We start from the raw sequence: 18,747 nt of genomic DNA, 5'->3' as shown, positions 1-18,747 counted from the left end.
AACAGACAAAATAATCATAGCTAGGGTAACTGCCAGAGTTTTAAACAGCAAATAGAGGGATTTTCTTCCTGTAAGACATTAACAGGAAAAAAGCAATTAAGATACACAGGAATTGCTATGATAAATACAGTCATGTACTAGAACAGTACATCTCTTAGACTATATCCAAGTATAGACAATAGGAAGTTGGAATTAAAAAAAGATAGTTTTAAAGAAGACAAAAAACTGGAATCAACCTCTGCCAATGCACAAGAACTGCCTTCCTTAAGCATTTCTTAAACTTTCTTCTCTAAGTATATGAGATAAAAAGTTATTATATTTCCTTTATGAAAAAGCATATGTATGTCTAGACTTTCCCTACTGTCATAGGAAAGAGACAAACACATTCCTCTCTTTAGATAAATGTCTGAGATGATTCACTCTTTAGAGATAACTTCACCATACACTGGTTGTAGAGGAGCTTAAGCAAATTAGATGCTTAACTTTAAGATATCTAAACAGAGGTGAGGAAAACCCCATGTTAGTTTAAGCAATTTATTTGAATTATTTATTCTTTGAACATATTTAAAAAAACCCCACAAACTTCCAGAGGATAAGATTGGAATATCCGTGATTTGTTATGTTTTTGTTTGGGTTTTTTTTTCAGAGCTTGAAGAATCAAGACAGAAATGCCCACCATGCTGGTACAGATTTGCAAATACTTTCTTGATCTGGGATTGCTGGAGTCCATGGTTAAAAGTAAAACACGTCGTAAATTTAGTTGTGATGGACCCATTTGTTGATCTCGCTATAACTATTTGCATTGTTTTAAACACCTTGTTTATGGCCATGGAGCATTACCCAATGACAGAACAGTTTAGCAGTGTCCTTTCTGTGGGGAACCTGGTAAGTGGTTTGTCATGCACTACTTGGTGTAAAAATATCCTTTTCTAAAAGAAGGAGTGCATAAATGCATTGCATTGGTTTTAAAATTATTTTTAATTTTTCAAAATTGAATTTTAAATTAATTCCAGGCTGTTTTTTTATAATCAGCTTAGAAACTGTATATATGATTTTCATAGATAAGGTGATTTTTGCTGGAGCTTTTCACTTCCATGAATCTGGTTTGTAACTACTATAGTGGAATAACTGAATATGCACAGAAGTGCAGTTTTTACTGGATTGTGAGATTTCTTGAGGTCTACCTAGCTTTTTTTCTTTAAAATATAATAGGTTATGTAATTTTTCTCTTTACACTGATATGCCATCACAGAAAATGTTTTTCTTCTGCAAGAAACTGACAAAATATTCAGACTTCAGAATTTCTCTTTGAATTTTTTTCAGTTATACTACAGTGAAAGTACATTTCCGAGAAAGGTGTATTTCATGTCAGCAGTAAGTCCTTGCTGTAGATAACTAAAAAATACTTAACAAGCTAGAAAATTAATATTTATTCTTTAAAAAAAAGTACCTTGTATCTGTAAATTTATTAGTGATGCCTTTTCCAATTTTAATCTGATCCAGAGATTAAGGGTTACATGCAATTCCTTTTCCAAGCAGATACCTAAATATATCATAGCATCTAAGTGTGTCTGTTTCTCTCCATTTACTTCTAATTTTCAGGAAGCAGAGGAGTAAACCTTATAAGTGTTTCTTTCAAAATAAGGTTAATCTATTTTTAATTTTTTTGCCAGCTGCCATAACTACCAATAGTTTACATAGGAGAGGTCTGGATTTACTCATACAGCAAGCATTCCTGAAAATCAAAACCAACCAAGAGTTCTGAACTCAAAAAGTTTAGGTTTGAAATGTCTGCTAATATTTAAAAGGAGCAGTAATAGATTTCTTAGTCAGAGTACATTTTGGTGTCTAGACATTTTCCTTGTATGCACTGGTAACACATTCTTCTACACCTTTTTTAAAAATAGAAATAAAATTGAACTTACTATCTATGTGTTCTTGTGTGCAAAATAGTTTCCTTTTTCCTAGACAGACTTTATTGCTGACATATTCTTACATTCATCATAGATCACAGAATATGGTATTTTAAAATGCTGGTCTCTATTATATTGTTAGAATTATTTCTCTGTAATCATTTCTTCTTACAAGGTCCTTTCCTTGTAGGCCTTTTCCTATCTCATATTTTTATTTTTTGTACTCTAAGCTAGCCACAGTTGTACTTCACCTTTGTAACAATTCAGTATACTGAATTAGGACTGCATACATGCAGTGAATACTATTCCTGCTGGTTTCAATTAAATTCTCTGCTCCTCACTGTATTAATCTATTAACCTTAATTTTGTGATTTCCATTCAAAATATGTTAATTTACTCTTAGTTTGTGACATCATGGTCTGTTTGAAGATAAATTAAATATAAATATGACTCTGCCTTTTCTGTAGCATTTTAATGAGAAAGAAGGAGTAGTTCTAGAATGCAGTGCTTCATTTTCATAACACTAAAGTACATTTACTATTCAGAAGTCCTAAGTAATTCTAAAATTTGAGTTTACTTCTGTCAAAAGATATTTTTCTTTGGGGGACGCAGTTATGCTACATAAAAAGCACTTTGTGGATTGAACGGGTTGTTTTGTGCAGGAAATATTTTAAAATGAAATTAATTTAATTGATTTTTTAATTAGTTTAACAAATATGAAAGTTTTGTCAAGAATAATCTTTTTTGTTGTGTTCTGTTTACCACATGAAGCAATACCTGTTACATTCTTCTGATTACATGGTAACATTTCATATATCAATTTAGCATTATTGTGTTTCTTTCTATATTTCTAGTTTCTGAAAAGTATACATTTCTAATAATGTTAATATTTGCACTTTGACAGTGGTGAATGCTTCCACAGCATTATATCCACCTCCTAATCATTTTAAATTAAAAAGTCATCATGACTGTAATTAGATAGTGTTTGAGAAAGTCAGCTTTGCATCCATAAAACTTGCTGTAGGAGGACTGAGAACAAGCAGGATAAAGAACTGTCGCAAGGCAATGGCAGAGTACATTGGTGTGCTTTAGCAGACTTTTGGATCATCTAGGATATCTGTTGAGTCTTGTGCAGAATATTCATATATGGCTCCAAAATGCCTTTATTATGCTGCACAATCTACTGGTCACTACTCATTGCAAGAAAGTGTTGTGTTAAATTCTGGACTTTAAATCACTGAGGAGCACTGACACTTTCACATTTGGCACTTCCAGATATTTCAAACAACATGATCACTATGACATTCTTTTTCCAAAAGGAAACAGCTGTGACATGGCATAGTAGCTGTGTGTGAAACCTCTATACTCTTATAAAAAGCTTGGAGCAAGAAACTGTCCTGTCTATTCCACCCATAGTCTTCAACTCTGACCTAAAAGACAGACCTTAGAGTCTCTCCTTAGGGAGTCTGGCCTTAGAGAGTTTCTTCTAATGCTTCTGTTTAGAGTGTGAGCAAGGCAAAAAAAAAAAGTCTTCTTTTTGCTTTATTGGGACTGTTTTCTAGAAACAGGACTGAAAACAGTGGACCATATATCACATCATCTGCTGGATGCACAGTCCAGCACATCTTGGTCAAACTGGAGCTGAGCTGCTGACTGGTGAATGCTTTTAATACGTTTATTAAACCTCTGCTCTCCTATGTCTGTCCTGATTTAGAAATTTAATTATCAGTTTTCAATGTTTAGAAATACTTAGTTGCCATTTGGAGACAGCAGTCAGTTTTTTATAGTAACAGATTAAGGAACAGGTATGAGAACTCAATCTGGATTAGAAAAACTTAGGTATATCAATTTCTCATAACTAATTAATTATATTTTTTTAGGTATTCACTGGGATATTCACAGCAGAAATGGTTCTAAAGATAATTGCCATGGACCCTTATTATTATTTCCAAGAAGGATGGAATATTTTTGATGGTATTATTGTTAGCCTTAGTTTAATGGAGCTTGGTCTTTCAAATGTTGAAGGATTGTCTGTTCTTCGGTCATTTAGATTGGTATGTACCTTGAGAATTAAATATTTGCATGTTATTGACTCAAAAAATGTGCTGACATCTGTAATAATTACAAGTACTGTAAAGTAGACCCTATCTGCATATTTAGTTTAATGGGCACCAAGAATAAATATTTAGTAATTATTACATATAACAGTCATAACGATCTGACTTTAGGATAACAATGAAGTTGACATATTATTGAACTTCTAACTAGAAATGTCTTTTTAATAGCAATTTGTATTGTACACAAACTAATTTATAGGTATTTCTACTGGAGGTGTAAGATTCATGATTTAAAAGTCTGTGTTACTAACAGTTATCACATTACTTGAAAACATAGGGCATTTCTTAATAGATAGAGCAGGAAGTGGTGACTTAGTTTATTAGCACCAGTTGCAAAGGTACCCAGCCTCACATATCATGGTTTGGTTACTGAGTATTATTTTTAAGGTAGTGTTTATGATTTGAATGAACATCGCAATATCAGCATCAAATTGTTGTTTCAAAACTAGTCCTCTAACTGAGCCTGGAAGACCCAATGTGGAGCTGAGGGAAATGTGGAATCAGGCCAGCAAAGAGGGTGTAGTAAAGGTGATGAAAAAAGTATAAACTTCTAAAATGTCTATGAGAATTGTTCAGTAATCATCTGTAAAAGGGAGTTTAAAAATATTAAAATCAAATGTGGTACAACACAAGTTATGTTTTTTTTTCCTCTGGGCATCACTAAGATGAAATGCTGAACACTGCAATTTAAGCAAATACAAAAATCCATGCTCCACACTTTCCATTAGACAATAATATGTTCCTATTGAAGAACAAATGAATTTACAGTAACTGACATGCTCTGCTAAACAAGTTAGACCTAACTTCTATTTTGTAACTAACACTAATGATTCCTTTGCACTTTTGTTTTTCAGCTTCGAGTTTTCAAATTGGCAAAATCTTGGCCAACACTAAATATGCTGATTAAGATTATTGGCAACTCAGTGGGGGCTTTGGGGAATCTGACGCTGGTGCTGGCCATCATTGTGTTCATTTTCGCTGTGGTTGGGATGCAGCTGTTTGGGAAAAGCTACAAGGAATGTGTCTGCAAGATCTCTAGTGACTGTGAGCTTCCACGCTGGCACATGCATGACTTTTTCCATTCTTTCCTGATTGTGTTTCGAGTCCTGTGTGGAGAATGGATAGAAACAATGTGGGACTGCATGGAGGTTGCAGGCCAAACCATGTGCCTTATTGTTTTCATGCTGGTCATGGTGATTGGAAACCTAGTGGTACGTGATGAACATTTTTTAACATTCATTCTGCTCTAAAATGTACATAACTTACAGCTAGGCAGTGAGAATGTCTGCTGTAGGTCTGTTTAGAATGAAAAAGTAAATCTGAATGTGCTACATTTTTGGTAAAAAACATATGATGATTCCCTTTTTCTCCTTTTCACTCATTTCTATGTGGGTCCAGCAATTTAGGTATACAACAGAAAATCAAATCAACCACCCTGTCATGGGAGTGCTGCAGCTAATTTAGAGGTGCTGTTTAAATCCAAATGTCTTCCTAACTACTCTTGAAACAATTAAGCTTATGCTGCACCAGCTCCTGGGCAGCTTCTTCTTTGGAGGAAAAAAAACTAATGGACTTTCTTACACCCATTACAACTAATTCCAGCAATAATACTTATGACTTGATAAAAATCAAATATAATGTAGGTGTTCCTATATAGAATATCTTGATTTTACGTACTGAACTTTTTGGCCTGTTTAGGTGTAAAAAACAGAAACAAAATACAGAGTGATTGGATGTCCATCCTGAAAATGCATTTGAAATTTTCTATCTCTAGATTATAGAAGTAACCTTTATGTAAAAAAAAAATTATTCAAGCTGACAAGTTAAAATGCCACAGGTTCAATTGATAAATACTGAATTGGAGAGAACTTCTTAGAAATCAAGATTGTAACTGGAATGCACAATTTACATTTCTACTTAAGGTTTCTTTTACTATTAATCTTTGCAGTTCATTCTGATATGCATAAAAACTATATTTCATTACTTTTGAAAAGTCTTTTCCTTTCATGATGTATTTTAACATAGCTTAAATTTTTATGAAACAGAATTCAGTGTGTTTGTATCTGACTTGTTTATGTGACTTTGAAATCCTGACAATATATCAGCAGAAATGTGCAGAGCCCCAGAAAGTTATTTATGATCAGTAACCTGCCCTACTATTTTTTTTTTGTATTATTAGCTTCAGCATAGAAATACTGCTTCAGAATCATATTGTCTTCTTTCTTTCAAGCATCTTTTTACCTTTAGGGTTCTTTTCTGGAATTGTGCAAGCCTGAAGACCTGAATCTCATAGAGAGACCTAACACATTTAACTATGGGGAAGTTTATTCATGCCATTTTGCCATATCATGACAACTTTTGATGCCTGATGGTATATCAGACTGAAATTATCAAATGATTAATTGCCTGTAATGTTTAGTGAAATAGCTACAATTTATAGGAGATAATATAGTAAAACAAGAGTAATGATGTTTGAATTTTGAGGAAAGATAATGCAGTTCTCATGTAATACTGGTGCTAAGATTGTTACCTGCTGATGGAAGAAATCTATTGTATGCTTAAATTGTTACATAAGTGCAAACAAAATTTTATTTTCTTGCTGAGTGAAAATGGAAAAAATCTAGTAACAAATAATACAATTTTGTTATAAACAATAGAGATGAACATCTAAAAGCAATTTTAAATATTCCTTTTATACTTTTATGACAAGCTTTATAGAATTTAAGCCCAGAATTAACATAAAATCATAGTCTCATGGTCTAATCTTCCAAACATTAGTTAGAAAGTATGTAGATTATCATAGCAGTACCTGATATAAGTTTCTAAAATATCTACATTATAGAAACTCATCTAATTTTATTACTCGTTTGTTTAATTCTACTTAAAGTCTGAGTGATTTTAAGAGATTTAGATAGAAGCCTTTCAAACCTATGGTGAATGTATACCTAGAATTTTTGTAACTTTTTTTTTTGCTTTAGAGTCTAAGAAACCATACTGCCTCAAAAATCAAAAAGTTTAAAATAATTAAATATTCGCTTGTCTGTTTTCATCTTCTGAGTGAACACAAAGCGAGAAGTTCTGTAATTTAAGGTGCTGTATGGTTCTCTAAAATTAGTGAATGATGTTTTTTCAAAACAAGGTGTGCTATTTGACTGTATCCAGTAAAAAGCAGTCGTTTCTTATATGTATGTATCTACTATACAGCTGTATTCTCTCATCTTTTAGGTATTGAACCTATTTCTGGCCTTGCTGCTGAGCTCATTTAGTTCAGACAACCTTGCTGCTACCGATGATGATAATGAAATGAACAATCTACAAATTGCCGTGGCAAGGATTCAGAAGGGAATAGATTATGTTAAAAAAAAGATACGGGAGTTCATTCAAAAAGCCTTTGTTAGAAAGAAGAAAGCTTTAGAGGAAATCAAAGCACTTGAAGAGCTAAACCACAAGAAAGACAGCTGCATTTCCAATCATACTGCTGTTGAAATAAGCAAAGATCTGAATTATCTTAAAGACGGGAATGGAACCACCAGTGGTGTAGGCACAGGCAGCAGTGTGGAAAAATATGTAATCGATGAAAATGATTACATGTCATTCATAAACAACCCAGGCCTCACGGTGACAGTGCCCATTGCTGTTGGGGAATCGGATTTCGAAAATTTAAATACAGAAGAATTTAGCAGTGAATCTGATATGGAAGAAAGCAAACAGGTAGGATTTTTTTGATCTTAACAATTAAACTGTATTCATAGATTTAACTATTTCGTAATTACATATCTAGAATTGTTTAAAAACTGTCTTATGCCATGTAGGTGTATTGTATTATTTTATGTAGTTATAATTCAAGAAATGAAATTACCCTACATCAGGGTATACTAGGGGTCCTTAGAGTCTCCACTTTTAATAGCCTGTTCATTAGGAAGATGTATCATTTTAAATCTCATTTCTTTCACAGCTTTATCAGGTTTTTAGAATTAGCACACATTTCATAAAATCATTCTTTCTGTAGTACCTATAGTGTCATCAGGATTTTTGGAATAGGAGTATTGTATAAGCCTAAGGAACAATAAAGAATATACAGCTTTGCATACCGAATCACATATAAGTGGAGAAATTTATTCTTTTCTGTATTTAGGACAGTTCTAAAAATGAACCCTAACATCATATATCAGTGATATATTATCTAAAAAATTAGGATTATCTAAAAATTTTTGTATTTTGGGTTCAAAGACTATGGGTGATGGAATTGAAACAATACAGATACCAGTCAATGTCATGATAAAGCAGTACCTCAAATTATTCTGGAGAGCAGAATAATCTTCTAATATAGACGTTTGTGGAAACAGTTTACTTGAAAGCCTTATTCTGTTGTTGTTGTGCAAAGAGAGAAGATGGTCTAAAACTCAGAAGCTACATGACTCAAAATATAAGTAGCTTATATACACCACAATTGATCATGAATAGGTGATTATGGTATTCAAGGAAAACTTTGTATGTTGGAATAATGATCAATGACAAGTTAATAAATGCGTTAGCAGAATATAACTATATCCAATGCCATTAGAAATGTAGGAACTGTGAGGTTTAAGGGATCAGGAATCATGGATAAATATGTCTTCAATTAGATTATGAAGCTATGATGTTGTGTCACAATTCATTAATACCAAAGGGTTTGTTTGCCATAAAGTTGTTATATAGAGAAGCCCTCTATCCATGACTATCATACCTGTATAGCTACTGTATTTTTAACAGTCTGTTCATTAGCATTAGGAAGATGTGTCATTTTAAATCTGATTATTTCTTTCACAATTTTATCAGGTTATAATGCTGTATCCCTCAGCAATACCAAACTATACCACATTACATTCATGGACAGCCATGATCCAGTTAATCATAGTATGATTATTTTTGCTAAAGAATGTAAAGGAACATAGTGTGTATTCATTTGCAACTGCAAAGGTTACTCTGCATAACAATTTTAAGATTAAGAGCAAGATACTCTATTGTCTAAGTCACTCAGTTACGAGACAAACTTTTTCAGTGTAGATGTGTAAGATAGTGTAGCAGTAGTGTTTATCCATGGTAATGTATGAATATAAGATAATCAGGAAATGTAAAGTGATATAATTTATGAGATCAACTAGTATCAAAAAACAAGCTTTCAAAGTGACTCTGGGTTTGAGAGTTAAGTAGTATTCACGTAAGCTGATCTAATAGAAGTTAGTTGTCTTTTCCAATGAACCTTTAGCAAAGTAGTCTTAAGTCTTTCCATTTATTCTGATGTTCTTTCAAATGCTATTTTACTATAATTTTTCTGCTTTCCTTCTGGTTAGTTTTGATAAATACAGTGATGTGTGCCTTCCCAGTAACCCCACCTTATGGTGGACCTAAAAGTATCCAGAATATGTTACTTTTAAGAAAGTTTGTAATATGCCTTAGGAAGTTAGGAGGCTTATAAGCTGTGCAGATGCTAAATGTGTGGTTACGTTTAGCCTCAGCAGCAGAGCTGGCTGGGAATTTCCCATCCATACCTGGCTCTTGATCCCCTGGAAGTCTTTACCATTCTCTGCCACAGTGTTTGTGGGTCTGTACAATAAGGCATGTCATTGCAGCGATGTAAAGTAAATAACATAATCCCATAAGTGTTGTTTTATTTCTTCTTTAAGATAGACTGAATGGTGCAGTTTACAGTGTACTGCCGTATACTCTATAGGACAGCTGAGGACAAAACCAAATAAATGCATAGGCAGAAACTCCTCTGCTTTTCCAGTGAATATATGATGCAAGTACAACCCAAGAAAATAAGAGTAAGAGCCCCTATTGTGCTGAGAAGTTCTGAATGATACCAATTTCAGGTGACTTTCACGAGTCAACTGCTCTGTTCATTCCTATCTTTGCTTCATTCAGGCATCACGCTTTTTTCTTCCTAAAGCTCCAGGACTGTAATAAAACAAAAGGGGGTTTGCATTTTCAATGGGCTTTAGATGAACCTGTACATCTTTAGGAAGAGAAATCCAATTCAAAATTCTGTACAAGCAATTTGAAAGTGAGAATTTCAGGTGACTGTGGGAAATCTGCCAGTATATGATGGATCTTGTATATATTAAGACCTTGTGGAAAAGTTTTCAATGGGGATAGGACATGTTTAGGACTTCCGTGAGTCCTCAAGATTTCCATGGAGTGTAATAATCACTACCATTGTGAGGCTGGAGCTATAGTGCTCTCACATGACTGTTTAGCATTTAACTGTTTGACGTATTTGTACAGTGCAATTGTGCATATTGTGAACAGTATCAAATAAGACAGGAACTTCTTACCAGTGCCCTGAAAATTGTGAATTCTATATTAATTGTGGGTTTTGTTCTGGATTCCTTATTCCATTCCTTCTGGATGTTTTTTTAGGGAAAGGATAAAGTGCTTTTTTTTTGAGTGTGTGTATAAAAATCTACCTGCTTTGGTAATGCACGAACAGATGTTTTGAATGTGTGACAGGAATTTGTGAAGATTCCAAATCTTCTCCTACCAAGTCAACAGTACTGTTGAATCTTTTGCTGCCTTCTGATTGTCTTTTGAGGAAGACAAAGAGAGTATTGGTGCAGTGTTTAAGTAACCTCTCTAGAACAGTACACTTATTTGTTTTATTTGCCTCTCAAGGGATACCACTGAGACAACATTCCTGCTAGGTGGAGAAATGGTCTGCAAAAGGAGGGGTAAGAGATGGAGCAGAACTTTCCCTGCCTTAACTGTGGCAGTACTTAACACTTAAAATACCCTCAGGAAGTATCGCCTTTAATAACTTTTTGTTTAACAACAAAGCTATGGGAAGCTAGATCTGTACAGGAACTGTAAAATGAGCCGAGCCAATTTTTTGTGGTTTCTTACTGACTGCCACTGTTGTTGGGAACAGAACGATTATTTAAAGTCTGTCAGCAATAATAGGTCATGCTAGAAGTGGGGCAGGGTCTGTGTGCCTGTGAGGAGTATGTTAAGACCAGGTAATTACTACAGATATTGTAACTGTGGGTGAGTGAGGAACAAATTGTAATTTTTCCTATTTTTATTATCAGATATACTATGGTACAGCCATCAAATTTCCTTTGGAAGGCTGGTTCCTTTTTTTTTTTTTTCATAAAAAACATATTTAAATTAATTTGCTAGTTAATAACTTCCCAAATCTGCCAAGGTCTATTCTGGAACTTTGTTGCAAGATCCAGACTTAAACAGATCTTTCTAACACCTACTGCTAGAAATTTGGGGAAGTATCGTTTGGGTGAAACATAACAATAACCTTTACTGGATTTAAAAGTTACCTGCTACTTTAGAGTAAGAATTGGCTGAAAGTACTTGAAAGAAGCTAACATTTCATTGATACTTTGAAGGAGAATTTTGTCAGTACCTACTACCAGAGAACAGAGGTGCAATACTAAATGAAGTAACCACCAGGAATAACAGCTTTCTGTTCTGAATATAAGATATTCGAGATAATTAACTTTAAAGGTAGCAAGAAAATTAGAACTACAGGGGTTAACTTGAAGTTAACATTGTGGATTCTGTTTGTATTATAAAATATGCCTGCTAATCAGTGAAATGCATGGACTATGTTAATCTTACCAAACATAAGATTCCTAACTATTGTATTTCTGTCCACTTAAAAACTGTTTATTATACCTGAATCACAACTTTATGAATAAACTTTCAGTTTTCAATCTAGAAAAGTAACTTCCATCATCATGGAAAGCTTATTTCATGACAAAAGAAATACATATACCTACAGGCCTCTATAATTCCAAATTTAAAAGTGTTTATATCTACAGTATATATACAGTAAGTACAAATTCAGATTGAAGAAGTAAAGCTGATTGATTAACTTCTGAAATCACAACAGATGGTTTTAATAAAATCAAAAATATCCTTCACCATCTAATCCACTGAATTTTCAAGACGAAGAATAAGTTCAGTTTTCTGATTGGCTTCACTTGTGCCTTTGTGACTAGGTGAAGTAAAAAGACAGGAACATAGTTATTGCATTCTCAAAAGTTTAGCACTGCCATTGACATTCAATAAATTTCTTAGCCAAAACATACCCAGTAGTGATTTGATAAGTTTGTTGGATGACTTTTTATCACATTTCTTTTAAAACAGCCAACAATCTAAATTCCATTTTCTAAAACTGAGCAGTTATGGAACAGTATCTTCAAAAGCCAGAGATCCTATAAGTTATGGACTAGGTGTGGACAGCTAATGAATGAAATCATATCTCTGGATACACTTAAGAGCCGTTGTCCAGACACCAATCCAATTATCTTCTGAAGCAATTAGGGAAAAATTATGGAGTCAGAAATATATAGCATACTAAATTTAAACTAGAAACTTACACAATATGATACTTCATCACATTTAACTTGGATGGAAATAAAGGAAGTTTGTTTTCATTGAGATCTATAAGTTCTACCACTATTATTAGAGAATGAAGGAGGAATGGGAAGACATACATCTTCGAAGTATTTTGCTTATTGTATGTACATTTTTTTTGCAAAAAAATAGATAATCACATGGTCAGTTAAATGAAGACTAGAACATCATACTAAAAAAAACCTTAAAATTTTCATTAATATGCATTAAGCACGATATAAATACTGGAAAACTTTCCAAATCTGCTAACCATGTCTTTATTAATTAGATTCATTGCATTTTTTATTTACAAATCACAAGTTTAGAGTGTGGATCAGTAGGTCTAGCTACTGCATTTCTTGCTTCCTAAAATAAACTGAGAAGTTCTGTGGAAAAGTTTGTTGAACATTTCAGGTGGTATATGTTTCCCTTTTTGCCAACTGATAATAAAATATTTAATAATTATGTTGTAATTGTGCTAAAGCCATGTTTGAAATAGAGATTCCAAAAAAGAGGAAAACTAGAGATCCTGTGTATTGAACTTCACTGCCTACCATTCTTACTTCTCACAGGGGTAAAACCAAGCTGGAGCAATCAAGAATTCCGCTCTGGTGCTTTTTAACCAGGTAGAGCAACGTGTCACCACTTTCACACAGGTTACCTAAGCAAGTTATACATATATATGTGTATATATATATAATCACTTTTTAATGGATTTTGACTGGCCTGCATGCTCTTCAGCTATGTACCTTCCCTATCCATTGCAAGACAGTAGAAACATGCACAGTTGCTCCTTGCTGAGTCATGGGACTCGCATCACAGCATGGTCAGGTGGGATTGGCAACCCCCACATACATATTTCAACTCTGCTAATGATTTTTCTTGATATTTTAGTACAATATTTACCAACAACTGCATGCTCTACAGGTTTTGAAGTATGGATCATAAAAGTACTGGAATGTTATACGTTAAAGAGACCAAAGAAAAAGGGAGCATGTATAGTTTTTTTAAAAATAAAAACAACCCTTTTTGATTCAGCCCTTATAAATGTAAATGTTTAATGAAATGTGTTAAGTGATTTATGTAATGATCGCCGCCACAATTTCAGCTCCTTAATCAATAACGTTTAACCTGTTGCAGAAGCTACTCAAATAAAAATTACACTGTTATAATTTTAAACCTGCAATGCACTGTAATGCAAATCATCAAGACACTACAAACTACATTCTGTATTCATTTGGGCAGTGCATATCTTGAGTTTTATGAACTGTAAACAGAGCAAACAGTTTCATAATTGCTAGCATTCTACTTACAAAATACTTCCCCTTAAAAACCTCAAAGCAAAGCATTTTATAAATACTCTTTTGTTATTAAAGCCCGTCATAAATAGTGGTATTTTGGCACGTGTTCCATGATAGCAGTCTGACTGACCCGGTGGACTTTACTTGGTATAAATTAGAAAGACTATGCAGTAGTCGGCATAATTTTCATGAAATTCCATGTAAAATTACCCTGGGGTATTTTTTTCATTATAGGCAAATATAACCTCCATTTATGCATAACAGGCAGAGGTTTCAGGAATAGGGACAGCAAATATTGCATAGAAGCCAAAGTTACATGAAAGTAAGGAGGTCAAATAATTCTAGTAAAACTTGGCAACAAAATTTTGTTGGGATCGAGATTTCAGTCCTACAGCAGCATTCAAAGCTGTTGCCTTCAGGGAGAGTTTCACTTGCTTCAAAGATATAACTGAATGGTTCATTTTGTACCATTGATTATAGTGTAGCATGATCTATCTATATTATGTATCTATATTGCATCAATAGTATAAGTTGTTCAGAGATGCCAAAAGAATTTCATATTGATGTTATTCTGAAAATTCTGTTATTATTTATTAAATTTTATACCAAGATATGCTTCAAACCAAATAACTTTAAGGACATAGATTTTTAAAGTGGTTTTCTTAACATTATATTAAAATCAATTAACAAAACATCTGAGGTTTAAAGTCAGTTTAGAATCATGTTGGAATCATTGATCCCCATTATTTTATATTTTGTCTCTCAATTACAGTGCTGCTTTCAAGTTTTAAAGGATAAAAACATATACTGAATTACTAAAGGCAAATTTGTAATGGCTGAATCCCTTTATTTTATTGTCACTTGAATCATGAAGCCGTTTGTAAAGCTTAAAATTTTAGCAGCCTGCTCTTGCTTTTATTGAAATCTACAGTAAAATCAAATGAAAGCAAGACCAGGTCTTAAGTGAATGCATTTTCTTGTAAATGGGCACATTTACATGCTGTTGGTCAAAGCTTGTTTTAATGACCTAAGCTTTCGAAAAGTGATGCACTGCTCTGAAAGGACGGTACAGAGGCTGATTATACATATACTAAGAATTTGGGTTGGTGATGAAGCATTTTTTAACATAATATTCTACACGATAATATTTATAATACTGTTTTCAGAAAAATGTAATCTCATTGAGGTAGTCTTACTTTTTATTTTATTTTTGTGTATGATTTCCACGGTATTGCTCAGGCTTCTGCTATAGTCAAGCATGTTGTTTTGCTGATTCAGGCCTTGAGAATGCTGCATCATAAGCAATTGCTTTCAAATGTATCCTTGTAAAGGAAAATGTAATATCATTGAAGATGCAAATAAGTATTTACAGGACATGGCGTGGTCTAGATGCGGATAATCACATTTATGAGGTGAAAAGAAGATTGTGTTAATCCATCATGTATCTCGAGTTCCCTATTAGTTTTATTGGTTTTATTGCTAGAAAAAAAAAAATCATTAAAGTCACCTTATTTAAAATGCAGTGATTCTTTCCTAATTTAGGGTCTTGAAGCAAAGAAGAGGAGTTTTATTAACATTGAGGGTTTTATTATGATGCAGTTGTTCAAAAAATAATGAAGGTTTTGTTTGTACTGATTATAGGTTGCACCTCTGTCACTTCGTTTTTCGCAACCACGCTGACAGGACAATTGCAACAGAGTTTGCATGGGATGAAGCAGTGAAAAAAATTGACTGCCTTTTAATTGGCACTCATAGAGATTAAAATAATGATTGATGCTTACTATCAATTTTTATTGTACTATTATTATTATTTAATTGATTTAATGATAATGGATCAGGCCATGAATTAGTTCTAAATTTCCTAAATTCAATGTGACAGATTCTCATTTTCACAATATTTGGGTTTTATTTAATGAAGAAACTGCCTATAATTTCAGTGACAAGTTTCAAACATTATTTCTTTGTATTACAATGATCTATACTAAGAGGATTAATTCACAAATCTTATTTCCTTTTTAAAAGAGAGCCTTAAGTGTGGATAATACGGCGGTGTGCTAATAATGCTTTATATAGTGTACATTAATGTGCATTTTGGTCTGTAAATGCAATACAGAAAGCAAAGTTTTAAATATTCTCACTGTATGAGGTAGGCAGTGTTTTATTTTGGACTTACTGATCTACATGACCAGTAAGAAAATTATTCCACTTACAGGCAATACCACTGTAACTATTTTACATGTATAAATTCTGGAAATTATAGAGGAAGTGCAGCACTAAAAAGGAAGGATGCTATTTTAACATGTTTACTAAGCAAAAACTAACCATCAGAAATATCCAAATCTCAATGTATTTATACAAATGTTTTCAAATTTGTCAGTGTGATTTTTCGTGTAGATTATGGTAGATTATAATATTTAAAAAGGGAAAGAATGGTTTTCAAACTCATGCCTGTAATCTTTTCTATTATGTGTCAAGTCCTTTATTTTTGGTCACAATGCAGTAAGAGCCATGCAGCCGGAGGTCTGACTGACCTTGTATTGACTATGTTTGCAGGTGTATGTTAAGGGCAGCTTCTTGAAACGTAACCCTGAAATTACCTGTCACCCAGCATGATTTTTTTTTAACTTCATTCGTCTCATGTAAGAGTTGAATATGAAGAAAGCATTGATTGTCAAACTATATAAAGATACGTGTGCCATTTACTTCATTTCTGGCAGACAAAAGCTCTTAGCTCCCAGTGTATTTTCCTGAAGAGACTGAGTTTTAACCAGAGTGTTAAATAACTAGTTTTAATTTGCAGCAGTGTCTCTGAAGAAAAGAATATATGGAAATGCCTCTTTTTAAAAGTTATTGTTTATTATTTATTGAAAAATCATTCAAATAATCTGAAGAGTATTTTTAAAAAAATTTAAAACATGTCACCATCTTGAAAACTAAATGTGAAAAGTACTTGGTATTAAACATTCTCTCAAAAAAATTGTATAGAAAGGTCATCTAGGGCATGACCAGGTCTGCTTGGCTGAAACCACAAACTTAATCTGTGACCAAATGTGCTTTTGTTACATCAGTGCCTGTACAATTGAAAGTATTTAAGTTAGAGGTGCATTATAGATGCCCCTCAAAATTCCTTTGTATTACTGCTACGTGGTATAAACCAGACATATTTCACCTCCATGCTTTTTTAAATGTTGCTTTCTGACAACAAGTGTTATTTCACAGTAAAAGAGAATGTATTTTGGAGGAAAACAATTAAAGATGCAAACAGTATTGACAACTAAAACAAGGTACAAACTCTAGTCCCGTTATCGCATTAGAGTGCATCTTTATCGCGTTTGTCCTTTCAAAATATGCTTTCTTAAAAGGACAAAATTATGGGCAGTCTTGCATGACTGATGAACGGCTTGACCTGATCCAAATTGCAGTGTACTTGGTAAAAAGTAATTTCAGTTGCTTTATATCACTCTCCAATTCTTTCAGTTTTCAGCTCTAGAAGTGCTTTACTGTAGTAAGGGGGATAGTATTTCACTGTAGACCAATTAGTAAAATGATAGAAAAATTTCAGGATGGAAAGGACATCAGGAGGTCACACAGGGGACTGCAACTCAAAGGAGAGATTTCAGATCTGATAATTTGTGCTTTGTGCAAAAATTAAATTATGCCGAAATTCGCCATTAAATGCCATTAAATTTGCAACTTTTTAATCCAGATATGGTGTGTGTTTGTGAAAACACCATCTGTAGTGGACATTAAGATATATGTGGAGCTTTCTGTTAGTTCATTCCGCTGAGAAAACTAAGACACATTTTTAGTGTAATCCAGTGTAATAAAGAAAATGAAATAACTCGAGAGTGTGGCACGTGCAAGCTCTCCAGTTTTAATACTACTGAGAACACTTCAGAAGCCTTATACATGGATCAGGTTAGTAGCCAAATTCTATTTAATTGTTCTCTATGAGGAGATCAACTGGGAGACAGAACTATAAGTGTACATCTCATTACTGTGTTTTTACTTATGGTGATGCATATTTATAAGTAAAAATTTAGGATTCTTCAAAAGTCAGAGACTGGTATGATTTAACTCAGTATCGTTTTTTACAGAATATTTATCTAATGAGAAAAAAATTGTTCTGTGGAACTTTACTTGCAGAAACTAAATGCATCCAGCTCATCAGAAGGCAGCACAGTTGATATCGCCCCTCCTGGAGAGGGCGAGCAAGCAGAAATTGAAAGTGAAGAAGCTCTTGAACCAGAAGCCTGTTTCACAGAAGGTTGTAAAATAACCATTGACTTAACAGCTGTATAAGTAAAATGGCATTATTACTAGGCATAATTAAGCCCTTGAGACCTTCAGATCTGGTGGCCTTCATGATTTCAACAACTGAAAGAATATACTCAGCCTAGAATGCTGGAAATTAGATGCCAAAAACAGGTTTCCCTAGACTTTGAGTAACTTTATCTGCCAGGCCACTGAATACAACTTGTAGCTAAGAAACTTCATTAACTTTTCCACTCATAAAATGCTTTCGTTTATTTGAAAGGATCTTTGAAATTCGGAGCAAATTTTGAGACTCCGTCAACAAATGGAACAGTTACACACCAACAGTCAAAGCCAACAGTGTCTTTTGGATTGAGTTTACTCATAATTCTGTCTAATATTGTCTGATTTCTCTACAAATTACTTATCTAAATTCAGATATCCTGGATCCTATAAAAGAGAATTCCATTGTTTAATTCAAAAATTGTTTTTAAATTAATTAAAGCTTCTAGCAATGTTGATACCACAGTAAACATTGACTGAGAAATAATTTGCTTTTGGGTCCTAATATCTCTTAATTTAATGCAGGTTGTGTGCAGAAGTTTCCATGTTGTCAAGTAAGTATAGAGGATGGCAAAGGAAAAATTTGGTGGAACCTAAGAAAAACCTGCTACAGCATAGTTGAGCACAACTGGTTTGAGACTTTCATTGTCTTCATGATTCTCCTCAGCAGTGGAGCACTAGTAAGTAGGAAAAAAAATGCATTTGCTG

General features: G+C 33.5%; 1 protein-coding gene across 3 annotated transcripts in view; it reads left to right on the top strand.

Moving 5' to 3' along the window:
• LOC104054530 (sodium channel protein type 3 subunit alpha) overlaps positions 1–18,747 on the top strand; it is a 76,396-nt gene that overhangs the window by 35,793 nt on the left and 21,856 nt on the right. For all 3 annotated transcript variants that reach the window (XM_054069964.1, XM_054069966.1, XM_054069963.1), the window contains 6 exons: positions 647–885; positions 3,794–3,967; positions 4,885–5,241; positions 7,256–7,741; positions 17,869–17,989; positions 18,565–18,719. In XM_054069964.1, coding sequence (XP_053925939.1) covers positions 647–885; positions 3,794–3,967; positions 4,885–5,241; positions 7,256–7,741; positions 17,869–17,989; positions 18,565–18,719 — 1,532 coding nt within the window. The remainder of the gene's footprint in view (positions 1–646; positions 886–3,793; positions 3,968–4,884; positions 5,242–7,255; positions 7,742–17,868; positions 17,990–18,564; positions 18,720–18,747) is intronic.

The sequence above is a fragment of the Cuculus canorus genome, chromosome 6, assembly GCF_017976375.1.
Source record: "Cuculus canorus isolate bCucCan1 chromosome 6, bCucCan1.pri, whole genome shotgun sequence".
Classification (NCBI taxonomy): domain Eukaryota; kingdom Metazoa; phylum Chordata; class Aves; order Cuculiformes; family Cuculidae; genus Cuculus; species Cuculus canorus.
The sequence above is the reverse complement of the archived record's forward strand: the minus strand, read 5'-3'. Positions and strand labels throughout refer to the sequence as shown.